General features: G+C 34.5%; 1 protein-coding gene across 1 annotated transcript in view; it reads left to right on the top strand.

The window, feature by feature from the left end:
- The first annotated feature begins 451 nt into the window (after window positions 1–451).
- The window catches only part of LOC105344564 (glutamine--tRNA ligase), a 40,245-nt gene continuing 26,871 nt past the window's right edge, over window positions 452–13,825 (top strand). The window contains exons 1-4 of the mRNA XM_034451135.2: window positions 452–640; window positions 6,868–7,021; window positions 11,717–11,826; window positions 12,392–12,467. Coding sequence (XP_034307026.2) covers window positions 527–640; window positions 6,868–7,021; window positions 11,717–11,826; window positions 12,392–12,467 — 454 coding nt within the window. The 5' untranslated portion in view covers window positions 452–526. The remainder of the gene's footprint in view (window positions 641–6,867; window positions 7,022–11,716; window positions 11,827–12,391; window positions 12,468–13,825) is intronic.

The raw sequence follows: 13,825 nt of genomic DNA on the forward strand, positions 1-13,825 counted from the left end.
CATAACCCCCATCTAGATCTGCGCGTGTTCTCGTTTTTTTCCCTGTTTTTCATACATAGGGCTGCGCAAATTTAATTTAACTTCAAAATTACAAACCTACGAGGGAGGCTGATAAAATAAAAACAAATAAAATTTTCAAACCAACGGTTTTTTTTTATCCCTTTACATTAACACAAATACAGTAAGTACTCAAGCTTCATGAAGGCTACCTGTAAAATAATAATGTCAGTCTATCCTGAAAATTCTATTGAGTAACTGATATACAAATGGCAGTATTTTAGTAAAAACAAACTAGATATCATCAATTTAAGATACGGATTTGTTTGTATATACGATCCTGTTTTTACTAAGACATAATTTCTCATAAACCTACGTACGCGGGTATCGTTTTAAAACATACTGTAGCCTAGAATTATCTTTAAACATTCCACGTACAACTTGACAAATACAACAAAGGGAAGTCACTCTGAAAAATATTGCATCATTGTGAGAAGCGGGACACGTTTTCGTCTCTCTGACTGTAGGCATGTCTGCTGATCTTATAGAGACCTTCGTCGCCATCGGACTGAGTGAACAGAAGGCCAAGGAAACTTTAAAAAACGATAATGTCACCCAGAATCTCAAGTCCGCCATAGAACAAGTGAGTTGTTTTATAGCGAGTAGGCTAGACTATAGTAGTCGGTATATCCATGCTATGCTGTCTGATATATGGTAATGAATCAAGAAGTACCTTAAACTGTTAAAAGTACTGATGACTGTACCGTGTCAGTGCTTGTTATGAAAGTTAAAGCAAGGAAACATTTGGGATAATTTAAATAATATGACCGTTGTGGCGAGCGCAGGAATTACACATGTTATGCATCATTGTCAACTATGTGATATTTCGACAATTATCAACTTACATCAACGAATATGTGTGTGTGTGTGTGTGTGAGAGAGAGAGAGAGAGAGATAGAAACAAGGCCGTATCTTTGATATCAATTTTGCCAATATATTTTTTAATATCTTCCTTACAAGATACATATTACTGTATGCAAAATTAGCTTAAAATTGGATTGATATAAGGAATAAAGAATCATTCTTTGAGTATTATGAGGTGATAATTTTAGTCGGGTGTGATCAAATCCAGTAAAGCCCGAAGGGCTTTATGAAAGATTTGATTAAGCCTCGACTGAAATTATCACCTCATATTATTCAAAGAAAGATTCCTTATTACTGATATTTATATTATTAGCTCACCTGAGCTGAAAGCTCAAGTGAGCTATTCTGATCACATTTTGTCCGTCGTCCGTCTGTCCGTCCGTCTGTCCGTCTGTAAACTTTTTACATTTTGAACTTCTTCTCTAAAACCGCTTATCCAATTGCAACCAAATTTGGCTCAAAGCATCCTTATGGGAGGGCGAATATAAATTGCAGAAATAAAAGTTTGATCTGTATTCAAAGCGGAGAAAACCCTGAAACTGTAGAAAAAGAGGGGTGCATTTTTAAAAATCTTCTTCTCAAGAACTACTGAGGCAAATTCAACCTAGTTTAGCATAAATTATCCTTATGGAAAATATAAATTGCAAAAATTAAGTGGTAATTCTGTTTCAAATCTGAGTTATTACGAAAATAATAATAAAGGAAAGGCGTGTTTCAATCAGTTTAATAGCTTCGGGTTCGGCATCCGGTAAAATGATTCCATACTTCTAAAACGAGGTTCTTTGTTTAAAGCAGCCATGACATTATACGAAAAAGGGTCGATCTGACTATGATGAATTTGCTTGTTGTGCAACAGTTCGCGTATGAAGGGAAATTTTGAAACATACAAAATATATTGGTGCCGATTTTGTGAAGTAAATTGAGGCTAAATATTTCAATGCGTTGACAGTTTTCACACATGACGTTGGTGTTAGCTTGTTCTGATTTTCGTTTCTTTCTCATTATGCTTTGTAACCTGGAAACTATCGTCTGTATTTCGTGATTTTTACGTATCAAATCAAACAGAGACTTCGGTAAATCAAACAGTTAACTGTTTACCTGCACAAATTAGGCAAAATCGGATGTAGGGGTACTGAAATACAATTCATTCTATCGGTAATTCGGCATTATCTTTTGCGTAATGGTACATGTATGTAGATTAATGCAATAGGTTTTGTTGAGATGCTCGGCATTTTTTCGAGTTTATTCAGTTTAAATAGAGTTTGATATCGCTGACGGAAATATGTAGGTATATACATGTATATATATGATTCATTTCAAAAAAATAAATTGTGTTCTTTATTTGTTATACATGTAGTACATGTTTCTTGTGTTTAATTGTTTACATTTTCTATTTAATAACCATATTTGAGTGTTAAGCTTCGAATTATAAGCAAGATACAGAGATTTGCTCACAATTCTATGTTTGTACACAGATCTTAAAAACTAAAGCTTAAAAAAGTAAAACATTTGTCAATATTTCTTCCAGAAACCAACTTTAACAACTTATTGTATTGTAAACTTAACCTTTTTAGCTCACCTGAGGGTGGGGCCACAATGGGGGGTCGAAGTTTAACAAATGAATATATAGAGTAAATCTTTAAAAATCTTCTCCTCAGAAACTAATCAGCCAGGAAAGCTGAAACTTGTGTGAAAGCATCATCAGGTAATGTAGATACAAATTTGTGAAAATCATGATCCCCGGAAGTAGGGTGGGGCCACAATGAAGGATCGAAGTTTTACATAGGAATATATAGAATAAATCTTTAAAAATCTTCTTCTCAGAAACTAATCGGCCAGGAAAGCTGACACTTGTGTGGAAGGATCCTCAGGTAGTGTAGATTCAAAGTTGTGAAAATCATGACCCCCGGGGTACGGTGAGGCCACAATGGGGGATCAAAGTTTAACATAGGAATATATAGAGTAAATCTTTAAAAATCTTCTCCTCAGATACTAATCAGCCAGGAAAGCTGAAACTTGTGTGAAAGCATCCTCAGGTAGTGTAGATTCATAGTTGTGAAAATCATGACCCCCGGGGGTAGGGTGGGGCCACAATGGGGGATCGAAGTTTAAAATAGGAATATATAGAGTAAATCTTTAAAAATCTTCTTCTCAGAAATTAATCAGCCAGGAAAGCTGAAACTTTTGTGGATGCATCCTCAGGTAGTGTAAATTCAAAGTTATGAAAATCATGACCCCCGGGGGTAGGGTGGGGCCACAATGGGGGGTCAAAATTTAACAAAGGAATATATAGGGTAAATCTTTAAAAATCTTCTCAGAAACTAATCAGCCAGATGTTTCTTTATTATTGTTAAGACTTTGGCCCCAGGACAATTCTTTGGCCTCCAGAGAAGGTTCAGAGTTTGATGTACGTTTATATCTAATATATAAACTATTGTTAAGGATCATTTTGAGAACTGCAATACTCAACATATGATATGACTATAAAATCATCTTGTTAGAAAAGGGGCTAATGATTATAAACATAAGAATATCCAGGGGAAAATGGATTTTATTTATACAGGATCTACATGTATTATTGTACATTGTCCAGATAGTTTGTATTATGACTCCATTAAGCTGATTTTATCATACCTATTGTTCCTCAGGTGAGCGATGTGGCCCATGGGCCTCTTGTTTTAATCCATCATACGATTAGATATTTAAATATAGATAAGCAAACCCCGCTGGCGTCTCAATTTGGCGTCATTTGAAGTTATGGGTTATATATTATTACAAAATCAATATGTAGTGTTATCACAGGCAAAGACACTGGAAAATGTAAATATGTGCAAGTAAAGTATAAATCTTGCTTGTATATACAGGTGAATCTCGATAACTCGAACTTCTGGGGACCATGATTAAACTTCGAGAGATCAAGAGTTCGAGAGATCGAAAATTAAAAAAAATCCGGAAATTTGTGTTCCCGTCATTTTGGTTCTAAAAGTATAGTAGCCGGACATTTATATTGATAACATGGAAGGATAGTCTGACATGATTTCAATCGTATTTTCTGCTACATTACTCAATTTTAACAATATAAAACTTACTTGTGTGGTTATTAATTGTATTTTTTATCTTTTAAGCATATTATGTTTTCTTGATCATTTCGTTAGAATATTTTAAAGAAAGAGCATTTACCGTAACTTTCACAAGTTGTTGAAATTAATAGATCACTTACAAATTACCTATCTACCCTTTGAAGAAAGCAAGGGGAAGTGTCACTTACGTAATCAACCAATTAACACTACCACGCTAGCCCTCAGAAGTTCACTCAACCATCCAGGTAAGGTCCACGCGGAGCTATAATAATACGCTTGATCGGGCGCGTGTGTACACAGCAACCACTTCGAGTTATCAAGAGTGAAATACAATGAAATATGTGTAACGGGACCCAGGTGTTACTTCGAGAGATCAAGAACTTCGAGAAATCGGAGTTCGAGAGATCAAGAGTAAATTTGCTTAGTTATATAGAGAAAAAATTGGGACAGTGAGTTCACTTCGAGAGATCAAGAACTTCGAGAGATCGAAGTTCGAGCCATCGAGTGTCACCTGTATAAAATTTATCTAAAGAAAATTAAAAACTATTCCTCTGAGGCAGGTATCGCAGTTGATACTGAAATAGTGAAAACACACATTACAGATGTTTGATCCACATCTAAATTTATTGTGGGAAATATAGCGCGAAATAACTGTGACATCATACATAAAAATATATATTTATTTTTACACATCTCGACTCAATACAAAGGAATGGAAGCATGTAAAAATCTCTTAGGGCTCACCAAAGCTTGTGCAATATTCATACCACAATTAATTAAGAAACCGTAAATTATGAGCTAAACATCAGCCATTTTTGGCATAATACTATGGAGAAAGCATAAGTTAGCATTATGGGATGCTGCCAAATTTTTTTTTTATAAATCTGTAGATTTAGCTTGTTCCTTTTCACTCACACTGGTTCTTTGAGCTCACTAATATATAAGTAGATATTGTTGATATGGATGATAAATGTTTATGACCATTTTATACATATTTAAAAGTTATTTACGAAACGGCCAATACAGTGATTCATTTTGTAAATGGTCTTGATGGGTCTAGAGGACCCCTCTTAATCGTAACTATGAGTCCAAAGCTGTTAACAATGAGTCCATATTTTATTCCACAAAGAAAGTTAATATCAAACAAGCTACATTTATTTAAACTCAATTTCTAAATGACCATACTCAGAGACAGGCCAAGTGCTGTCACTGGGACACTTCCGAGTTTCTCGGTATCTTTATCGCGACTCATTTATTTCACGTTCTGGATCAGCGTTCCTTTAAGCGTGAACTTCTTTGTTTTTATAGATTTCAGATTAACTGCCACTTGTCTACTTTTTCATAAACTCTGGTTGATCTACCCTGGTTCAGGAGGAATTTTATTTGTTTTATTCAGTGGCATCGTGATCGACATCAATTTCCCGCCGTAACGTCAGGCATCATTGAATCTCATTTCACTAAGTGTTGACCGATGAGATTTTGGCTTTTGTAGTTTGCTTTTTTTTAATTCCGAACATATCGGGAGTTTAGTTAGTAGGTTTAGAAAGAATCAATGTTCAGGAATTCTTTAGCGAGAAAATGTGTGTTTTTTTTTCAAATTTAATGCGTCCTTTGGGATGCCTAATAATGAAATAATGCATCCTGAGCAAAATTTTTGCGTATTTTATGTAGGACGCACATCAAAATGAATCGCGTACAGCAAATATGAAGGTGATATATATATATATATAGATAGAAACCAGAGCACCGACAGTCTCACTCTGAGTCTGATGTTGTAGTTAATTCCAAAACATATGAATTACCATACATGTTAACTCTACCGAATACTTTCCTTAATTTGTATGTTAAATTTTGGCCACTTAACTTTTTCTAACAAAGGCTATTATTAAAGTCTCTGCACTCAAATATTTAATACCTGTAATCAGTATGATTATATATGCATGCAAACATTTTGATTGCATGTGTTAATGTTACAAAATATGATTTTCAAAAGTCTTCTATTTTAATTAGTTGATATCTTTAATTGCTTATCAGAAACCCTTAGTCATACATAAAAATATATGCTTTGAAATATACCAGAAAAAGGCCGTGTGCAATGCTAATGCTTTTCGGTTCAAAATCTACCTATTTTTCATCACTAGATCTTAACATGTATGGAATTACTTGTTTAGAATTTGCAATCAGTTTTACTTATTTGCAGTTTGGAAATCATTGGAACAACTTCACTTCCAGAATTTTGTAAATTGAAATGATATATTTATTATACATGTACCAATAATCCATGAAGATCCATTGATGGAAATCAATAGAGAGGTCTAGCAAACCAACATGTTGGTATACGTGTACTTGTAGAAACTAAAATAATTATGTGCAATAATAAGTCATCAGTGTTTGCAATGACAAGTTTCTCTTTCTATTTGTATGTACATGAATGAACATAGATTGCAAAATATCAGTAAGGTAAAACTTGTAGGTTATATTTTCTTGTTGGCTATTTTTTTTTTCAAAAGCCCTAATATTTATGCAAATACTGATATAAAGAAACATTAATTTATCGCATTAGTAGAGGTTTTAATATAACTCGGATTGAAAAGAAAGAATGTAAAAATATACATTTGAAACGTTTACAAACGTGTACAAGTACTCTTAATGACTGCTAAACCTTGAATGTTATGTGTACTTGTACTCACAGTTCTAACTTAAAACCTACATGTACAAGTACACATGCATGTTGGTCTGCTAAACCTCTCTATTTTATATATATAAGGCTCACTGAATGATGATAAAAAAAAGTGGTCTTTACTTTCTATTTAATGTTATGAAGAGACTAAAATCAGTTGACTACCTACATTATTGCTTGATATAGGCTGCAAAAATTGCACCAGGACCAATTGACAAGGATAGTGGAAAGCTTCTGTATAACATCGCAACAAAACTAAAGACCCAGATTAAGGGCCACCAGTCAATGCTAGTGGAGTATGTCATCACCCGCAAGATCAACAGTGAAATACAGCTCAATGGTAGGTTTACAGGGAAATACAGCTCAATGGTAGGTTTACAATGAAATTCAGCTCAATGTTAGGTTTACAGTGAAATACAGCTTAATGGTATGTTTTCAGTGAAATACAGCTCAATGTTAGGTTTACAATGAAATTCAGCTCAATGGTAGGTTTACAGTGAAATACAGCTCAATGGTATGTTTTCAGTGAAATACAGCTCAATGGTAGGTTTACAGGGAAATACAGCACAATGTTAGGTTCACAATGAAATTCAGCTCAATGTTAGATTTACAGTGAAATACAGCTCAATGGTATGTTTGCAGTGAAATACAGCTCAATGGTAGGTTTATAGGGAAATACAGATCAATTGTAGGTTTACAGTGAAATACACGCAGCTAGGTTAAGGACGCCCATGGATTACCGTATGAAATAAATACACTAAAACGGACTTTATTCCAGACAAAGTATACAAACTCATCCAAATATGGCAATGATAAAGTTTATACATCATTATGTTACTACCGATCTCCCCTACATTTTTCACCGGAACACAGCCACCGCATCAGCTGTTTATCACGTGATACGCTAAAAATAGAGCAGCTACATCTGACTTCATTAATTGCAAAAGTTCGACGATATACGAATAAAATATTAAATTGTTGTTTATATCACTTAAAAGAAAATTAATTGCTTAATCTAAAAAGTGCTGGGAGCAACTATAGCAGTACCAGCAACATGCTTAACTTTAGCATTAATCGTTCAAGTTTAATAAACAATTTCGATAACCGAGTTAATTCACGTGTCAAAAAAATGTTTCCTTTCAAGCAGCAACTTGCTCCCAGCACTTTTTACAATCACTGGTATTTGATGAAAATAAAAAAGTTAAACACAATCCTTAAAATTGACGGGATATCGTTGAACTTTTGCAATTTTAGACAGATGTATATGATTTTATGCAAATTAGCCGATTTTCAAACGCACTGATGATCAGGATCAAGGGCAGATAATCTGGCGTTGTGAAGCACGGAAAATTTAAAGATTTACATTGTTAATCGTTGGTTATTCCTTACCTGCACATTTCATTATCCTTTTAAACCTTTCAATTCGTAAAATACACAGGAATATTACAAATTTATTATTTTTTGTTCAGTTTAAACAGAATAGAGTGATAGATTCGTCAATGCACCAAAACACAATCAGATAACCCCATGCGCGGATCTAAGGTCTGGGGTGGGTGCTGGTTTTCTATAAATGTCTTCCTTATAATTTTAGACTAATTAAAATGTATATATAACAGGCTAAAGAAAAAAAAATAAGAAGCCAGATCCACGCGTACGTAGGATCGTTTTTGAAATGGGGGGGGGGGGGGGCAGACTCATCCAAAAAACCTTGACATGCAAAGAAAAAAAATATATATTCCTTTACATACTCTCAAAACAGTTGGGGGCCAACTCCATGCATATTAATTTCTTATATGTAAATTAAAAAAAAAAAAATCGGCAAGAAAAAGCGGGGGGGGGGGGGGGGGGGGGGGATTCCCCCTCCCCTTCATCTTATGCTACGTACCTGCTTCAATCTACCCCTGTTTATTAAATATGTAATTTGATATTGTTATCAATAGTGTCCATGTGCAGATCTAGAAGAGGGGTCCCAACCCCCCTGGAAAATGAAAATTTATTAAATTTACATACGTCTAGTAAAATCATCGCAAATATGCCTCGGACACGACCATCCCCCCCCCCCCCCCCCCCCGGCGGCAATCACAATTTCATCCTTCAGACAATCCCCCTCCCCCCCCCCCCCCCACTGGAATTTTTTTTTGGATCCGCGCATGGTGTCTCTGCCACGATATAAGTTAATCTTGCTTATAACTATAAGAGTATCTCTACCATAAAGTCAGAATATTTTGTTTCACCATATTAAGATACAGAATTCTTTTAAAGACACAATGAACCTCATATTTGTCATGATTTTCATAAATAATTGTATAAAATTGTCATAAAAAATAGTGCATATGATATCAAATGAATTATACAAAGTAAAGGCATCAATATATACTTTTATTGAAAAGCAAAATTTCAAAACTCACAATTGTAATTTTTTAAACAGCTTTAATTTTGTTTTTAATAATGTCTTCACACATTCAAAATACACCAAAGCATGATGATGAGCACCTTTTTATCCATCATGTTTATGCATTATCAGATTATTTTTTTTAATTAAATAGTCTGTAGAACACAGGGAATATGTGGGTAGGGAAGACAGCTAGGGTAACCTCAAGAGTTGAAACCACAAGAATCGACCCGCAAAACCCATGTCGCCAGGTGGTAGCAGAAGTCCATGTTGGGCTGAAATAAAATTTTTAAAAAATCAATTAGGTGTGGGAACATATGCATAGCAAATACATGAATATTTGTTACCAAAAAATTACACTGACCATGCAGCGTCATATGTATGAAAACATGCGCGGATCTAGAAGGGAGGAAGATTTTACATTGTAAAATTATTGCAAATATGCCTCAGACCACATGAAAAAAAACAATCACACCCCCCCCCCCCCCTAGAAAAAAAATTTCTGGATCTGTGCATATGACAAGATGGCAGTACAAAAACCAAACCAAATAGCTTTGGTCTAAACTATTAACACATATCAAATTGAGAGAGAGAGAAAGAGAGAGAGAGAGAGAGAGAGAGAGAGAGAGAGAGAGTCTGCTTTACTCAAAGTGTGATACATGTAGTAAATATTTAATTTCTTTTGATATACTATATATCTCTTCTCGAAATAATCTTTGACATTATAATTCCATTAGTTTCGTTTTTTTTTTCTATCAATGAATTGTCCATAATGTCACACATAAGTTGATGTATCTGAGCACAGTAACAATTAATCCAACATACACATGTCTCAAAATTGTTTGTATACAATGTACATGTACATGTGCTATGCATGAACACTTTACCGAGGAGTGCATCAATATGTATTTACATAAAGATAAACCATAACTCAAAACAAATAACAATGATTCTGTAAAAAAAAATCCAGAAAAGACTTATGAATATTAGGGAATATAAATACCCTAAAATTCTGACCTTAGGGTAATATATTAAGTTCTTTTCAATTTTAAAATTGAAATCTTCTTTTAAGGAAATACATTAATGAATTCTAGAATAGCATATAAGTTTAATTTACATTGGTTAATTTAAAAAAAAAAAAGTCTGCTATTGCGGAAATGTATATGTTATTGTATGCATGTACATGTGGATAAGGTAGTGAATAATAATAACAAACCAGGTCAGTTTAAAGCTTGTGCCCCTCGAATATTATCTAGCCACTATGCAACCTGGTCTCAAGCGGCCGAGTCTGACCACCACATATGTTAGATTTTACTGGTTGGGGTTTATTATCATATTATTATGAAGCATAACTGCACATATTTAACACATCAAATATATTAATCATATAATTTTAATGCAGCACATACAAATTGAATATGTAGTACAATTAATCTTTATGAATTCATAAATGAAGCTGTGGAAAGCAATATGATACAAAATTATTAAAATAAAGTAAAGAAATCATGATGCATACATGCACTTGATGATTACATCATTCTACACTTGTGTACCATGGGACCCCACATGTGTATGCTACATATATTATGGTGTGTATATACAATAGTTCAATACAAACCCGAACTAAGACACACATGAACATACAGTTTGTATATATAGCATAATAACAAATAAGAATTCAAAACAGTGTTATAGATATCTACTGTAAACTATACCAGCAAAATGAATTATATCATCTAAGATCCAAAAATTTCCTGAAGTGCAAAACATATGTATAATCACCATGCAAACATGCACTTTGTAGGCCCTATTAAATGAATTCTACAATTGTGTACCCTGGGGAACCCCATCTATTTCAAGTGCAATGTTTACAGTGTCTGGTGTGTAGTTCAATACACAAAAGAATAGCCTAATAAGAAATAATAATTCAAAACAGCGATGATGTGCAAAACAACACGTGTGTAACGTACATGTAACGTTACACTGCATGGATTGAAAAGAGCAAATGATTTGAAAAGAAAAGGTCAACACTACATATCCTGTATTAAAACATACCTTTATTATCTCTCAAACGATGGTTGAGCTGCATTTTCCACTCTCGGCGTCTTGCAGGCCATGCATCTTATGAAAATGTTGACACACCGCTGTCAGCTGTTCGCAACCAAAACAAGGCGAGTAAAAGCGCTGTGTTGACGCGGATGATAAGCAAACGACAATGTAATTTTAAGAAATAAACACCTTTAGTCACATATTTTCGATACAATATTCTTTAAAATAAAATTCAAAATGATTATTTAAAGCAGTCAATCGATAAATTTTAACAGCGACCGCTTTACTATATCGAAAGTAGGAAAAAGATGAAAACATGAATAATGGGCGGAGCTAACGTCATGAAATGTCACGTGATATTCATGAGGTGAAATCTATGGGAGGCCTTAACCTAGCTGCGCAGCATTTAAAATTTTCTATCAGTAATTTTGATATGCTGCAATTAAAGATAAAAGTAATGTAAAAGATTTTTTTCAAAACAACTTTGACATTGATGATTCCTAATATAATTTAGCTGCTTATTCAATATGATGTATTATATTACAATGAAATTGATATGTTCTACTCCATTGATCCTGAGACGTTTTGTTGTAGCTGCCCTGGACTACTTGCTACATCACCCCCTCCCCCCGGTGGACTGGGCCAAGTTTGAACGGGAGAGTGGTGTAGGGGTGGTGATAACCCCCGACCAGATTGAGGCGGCGGTAAGTGATGGTTTACCCTGAAGTGTTTTGTTTTTGATTTATTTACATACAAGAGAAACTAAGGTCATTAAGGGCAGGGTTAGTGACAGCACCCAATCAGTGGTTACAGGTGACGTGGTGCTATCAGTGGTTACAGGTGACGTGGTGCTATCAGTGGTTACAGGTGACGTGGTGCTATGTACATTTTGAGATTTAATGCTCCATAGATTACACAATTTTAAATTTTATTTTCTATTCTGTATTCTACATAACGGGTACATGAAAACATCAGGCCCCGGGGCCATAAAACTTAGACGAGCTCACTTTTGATCTCAATCTCACTTTTCCACTATGTGTTCCTTTTGTAAAAGTGAGACTGAGATCAAAAGTGAGCTCATCTAACTTTTATGGCCCCAGGGCCTGATTTGTGCCATTAAAAACTTGTCATATTTAGATATTTCTCTCACTATAATATAAACATTTATCCCTGCCAATAATTTGGATTTTTTGAAGCAGCCTCTCATCTTGTGTGCCTTGCTCTGCTCTAAACTGGTGTCTGTAATCACCAGCTCGTGGTTTATTTCAGGTAGAGGAAGTGATTGGGAAGTATAAGAAGGAACTACAAGAGAAGAGATATAAGTTCAACATGGGGACACTGATGGGTAAAGTTATCTTCCCTTGATTTTGCCTCTGTCTTTGATAGCATCAATCACATATATTAATTTAAAAAATTGTTTCATAGTCTTTTTCATCAAAACAAATGTTAATAGATATCTTTCTTCTTCACATGTCTTTTAATTTTGTGTTCCTTCATATTTAACAAATTCATATTAAGTAAACCATTTGTAAGGTGCCCATGGCCAGTCTCACATGATAATTATAATATCCCTGCTTAGAAAGAGAGGGGTGTACTGTTTTACCTTTGTGTGTCTGTCTGTCCGTCTGTCTGTCTTGCTGTAACCTAGAACTGTCACATTTTTCACAGATTATGTGCAACTATTTATCACAGATGCTAACTCTTTGTTTAGGTATGCCATATCGTAAGATTAATTTTTGTACCAATCAGACATCACTTTCCTGTAAAATAATGACTTTGTTTATTATACCGCAAACGAATTTTGGGGGGATATATAGGAATCACCTTGTCCGTCCGTCTGTCTGTTCAATTCGTGTCCAGTCCATATCTTTCTTATGGAGAAACATTGGAAGTTCTTACTTCACACAAAGATTGCTTATGACCTAAGGGTGTGTCATGACCTTGACCTAAGGTCATTTGGGCAAGGTCAAGGTCACTGGCAGAAAAAGTGCAAAATTCGTGTCTGGTCCATATCTTTTTAATGGAAAAACATTGAAAGTTCTTACTTCACACAAAGATTCCTTATGACTTAAGGGTGTGTTCTGACCTTGACCAAGGTCATTTAGTCAAGGTCACTGGCAAAAAAAGTGCAAAATTTGTGTCCAGCCCATATCTTTCTATGGAGAAACCTTGGAAGTTCTTAATTCACATCAAGATTGCTTATAACCTGAGGGTGTGTCATGACCTTGACCCAAGGTCAATTGAGGAAGTTCAAGGTCATTGTTTAAAAAAAAATCAGGCTCACTATACCAATAATTCAAAATGTTTATATATTAAATGGCTGCTTGACATGTGGAATTTTGTTTTTAACATAAGGATGCTAATGTCCTCGTGTATTAACAGATAACTTGAACTTAAATGGAATTTAAAGAATAGAAATTACTTTGTATACTCATATTAGCATTAACAGTTTCAAAAAATAGAGCAGTTGTTATCTATAAAAAATGGACGGTGAAATCGATTCATCCAATATTTTCTATAATAGAAAAAATACAAGTTATGATTTTTTCTTAGCGGGGGTATCAATTGCGAGCTTGCTCACAGTACACCTAGTTTTCAGTCTAAATTTTTTAACAAAATTTTGTCAAAGATTTCTCAGCAACTATTCATCACAAATGGTTTAAAGGACTATGTGCGGTATGGTGAAATATCTGCCCCTGATTT

This window comes from Magallana gigas, chromosome 4 (genome assembly GCF_963853765.1).
Source record: "Magallana gigas chromosome 4, xbMagGiga1.1, whole genome shotgun sequence".
NCBI classification, from domain to species: domain Eukaryota; kingdom Metazoa; phylum Mollusca; class Bivalvia; order Ostreida; family Ostreidae; genus Magallana; species Magallana gigas.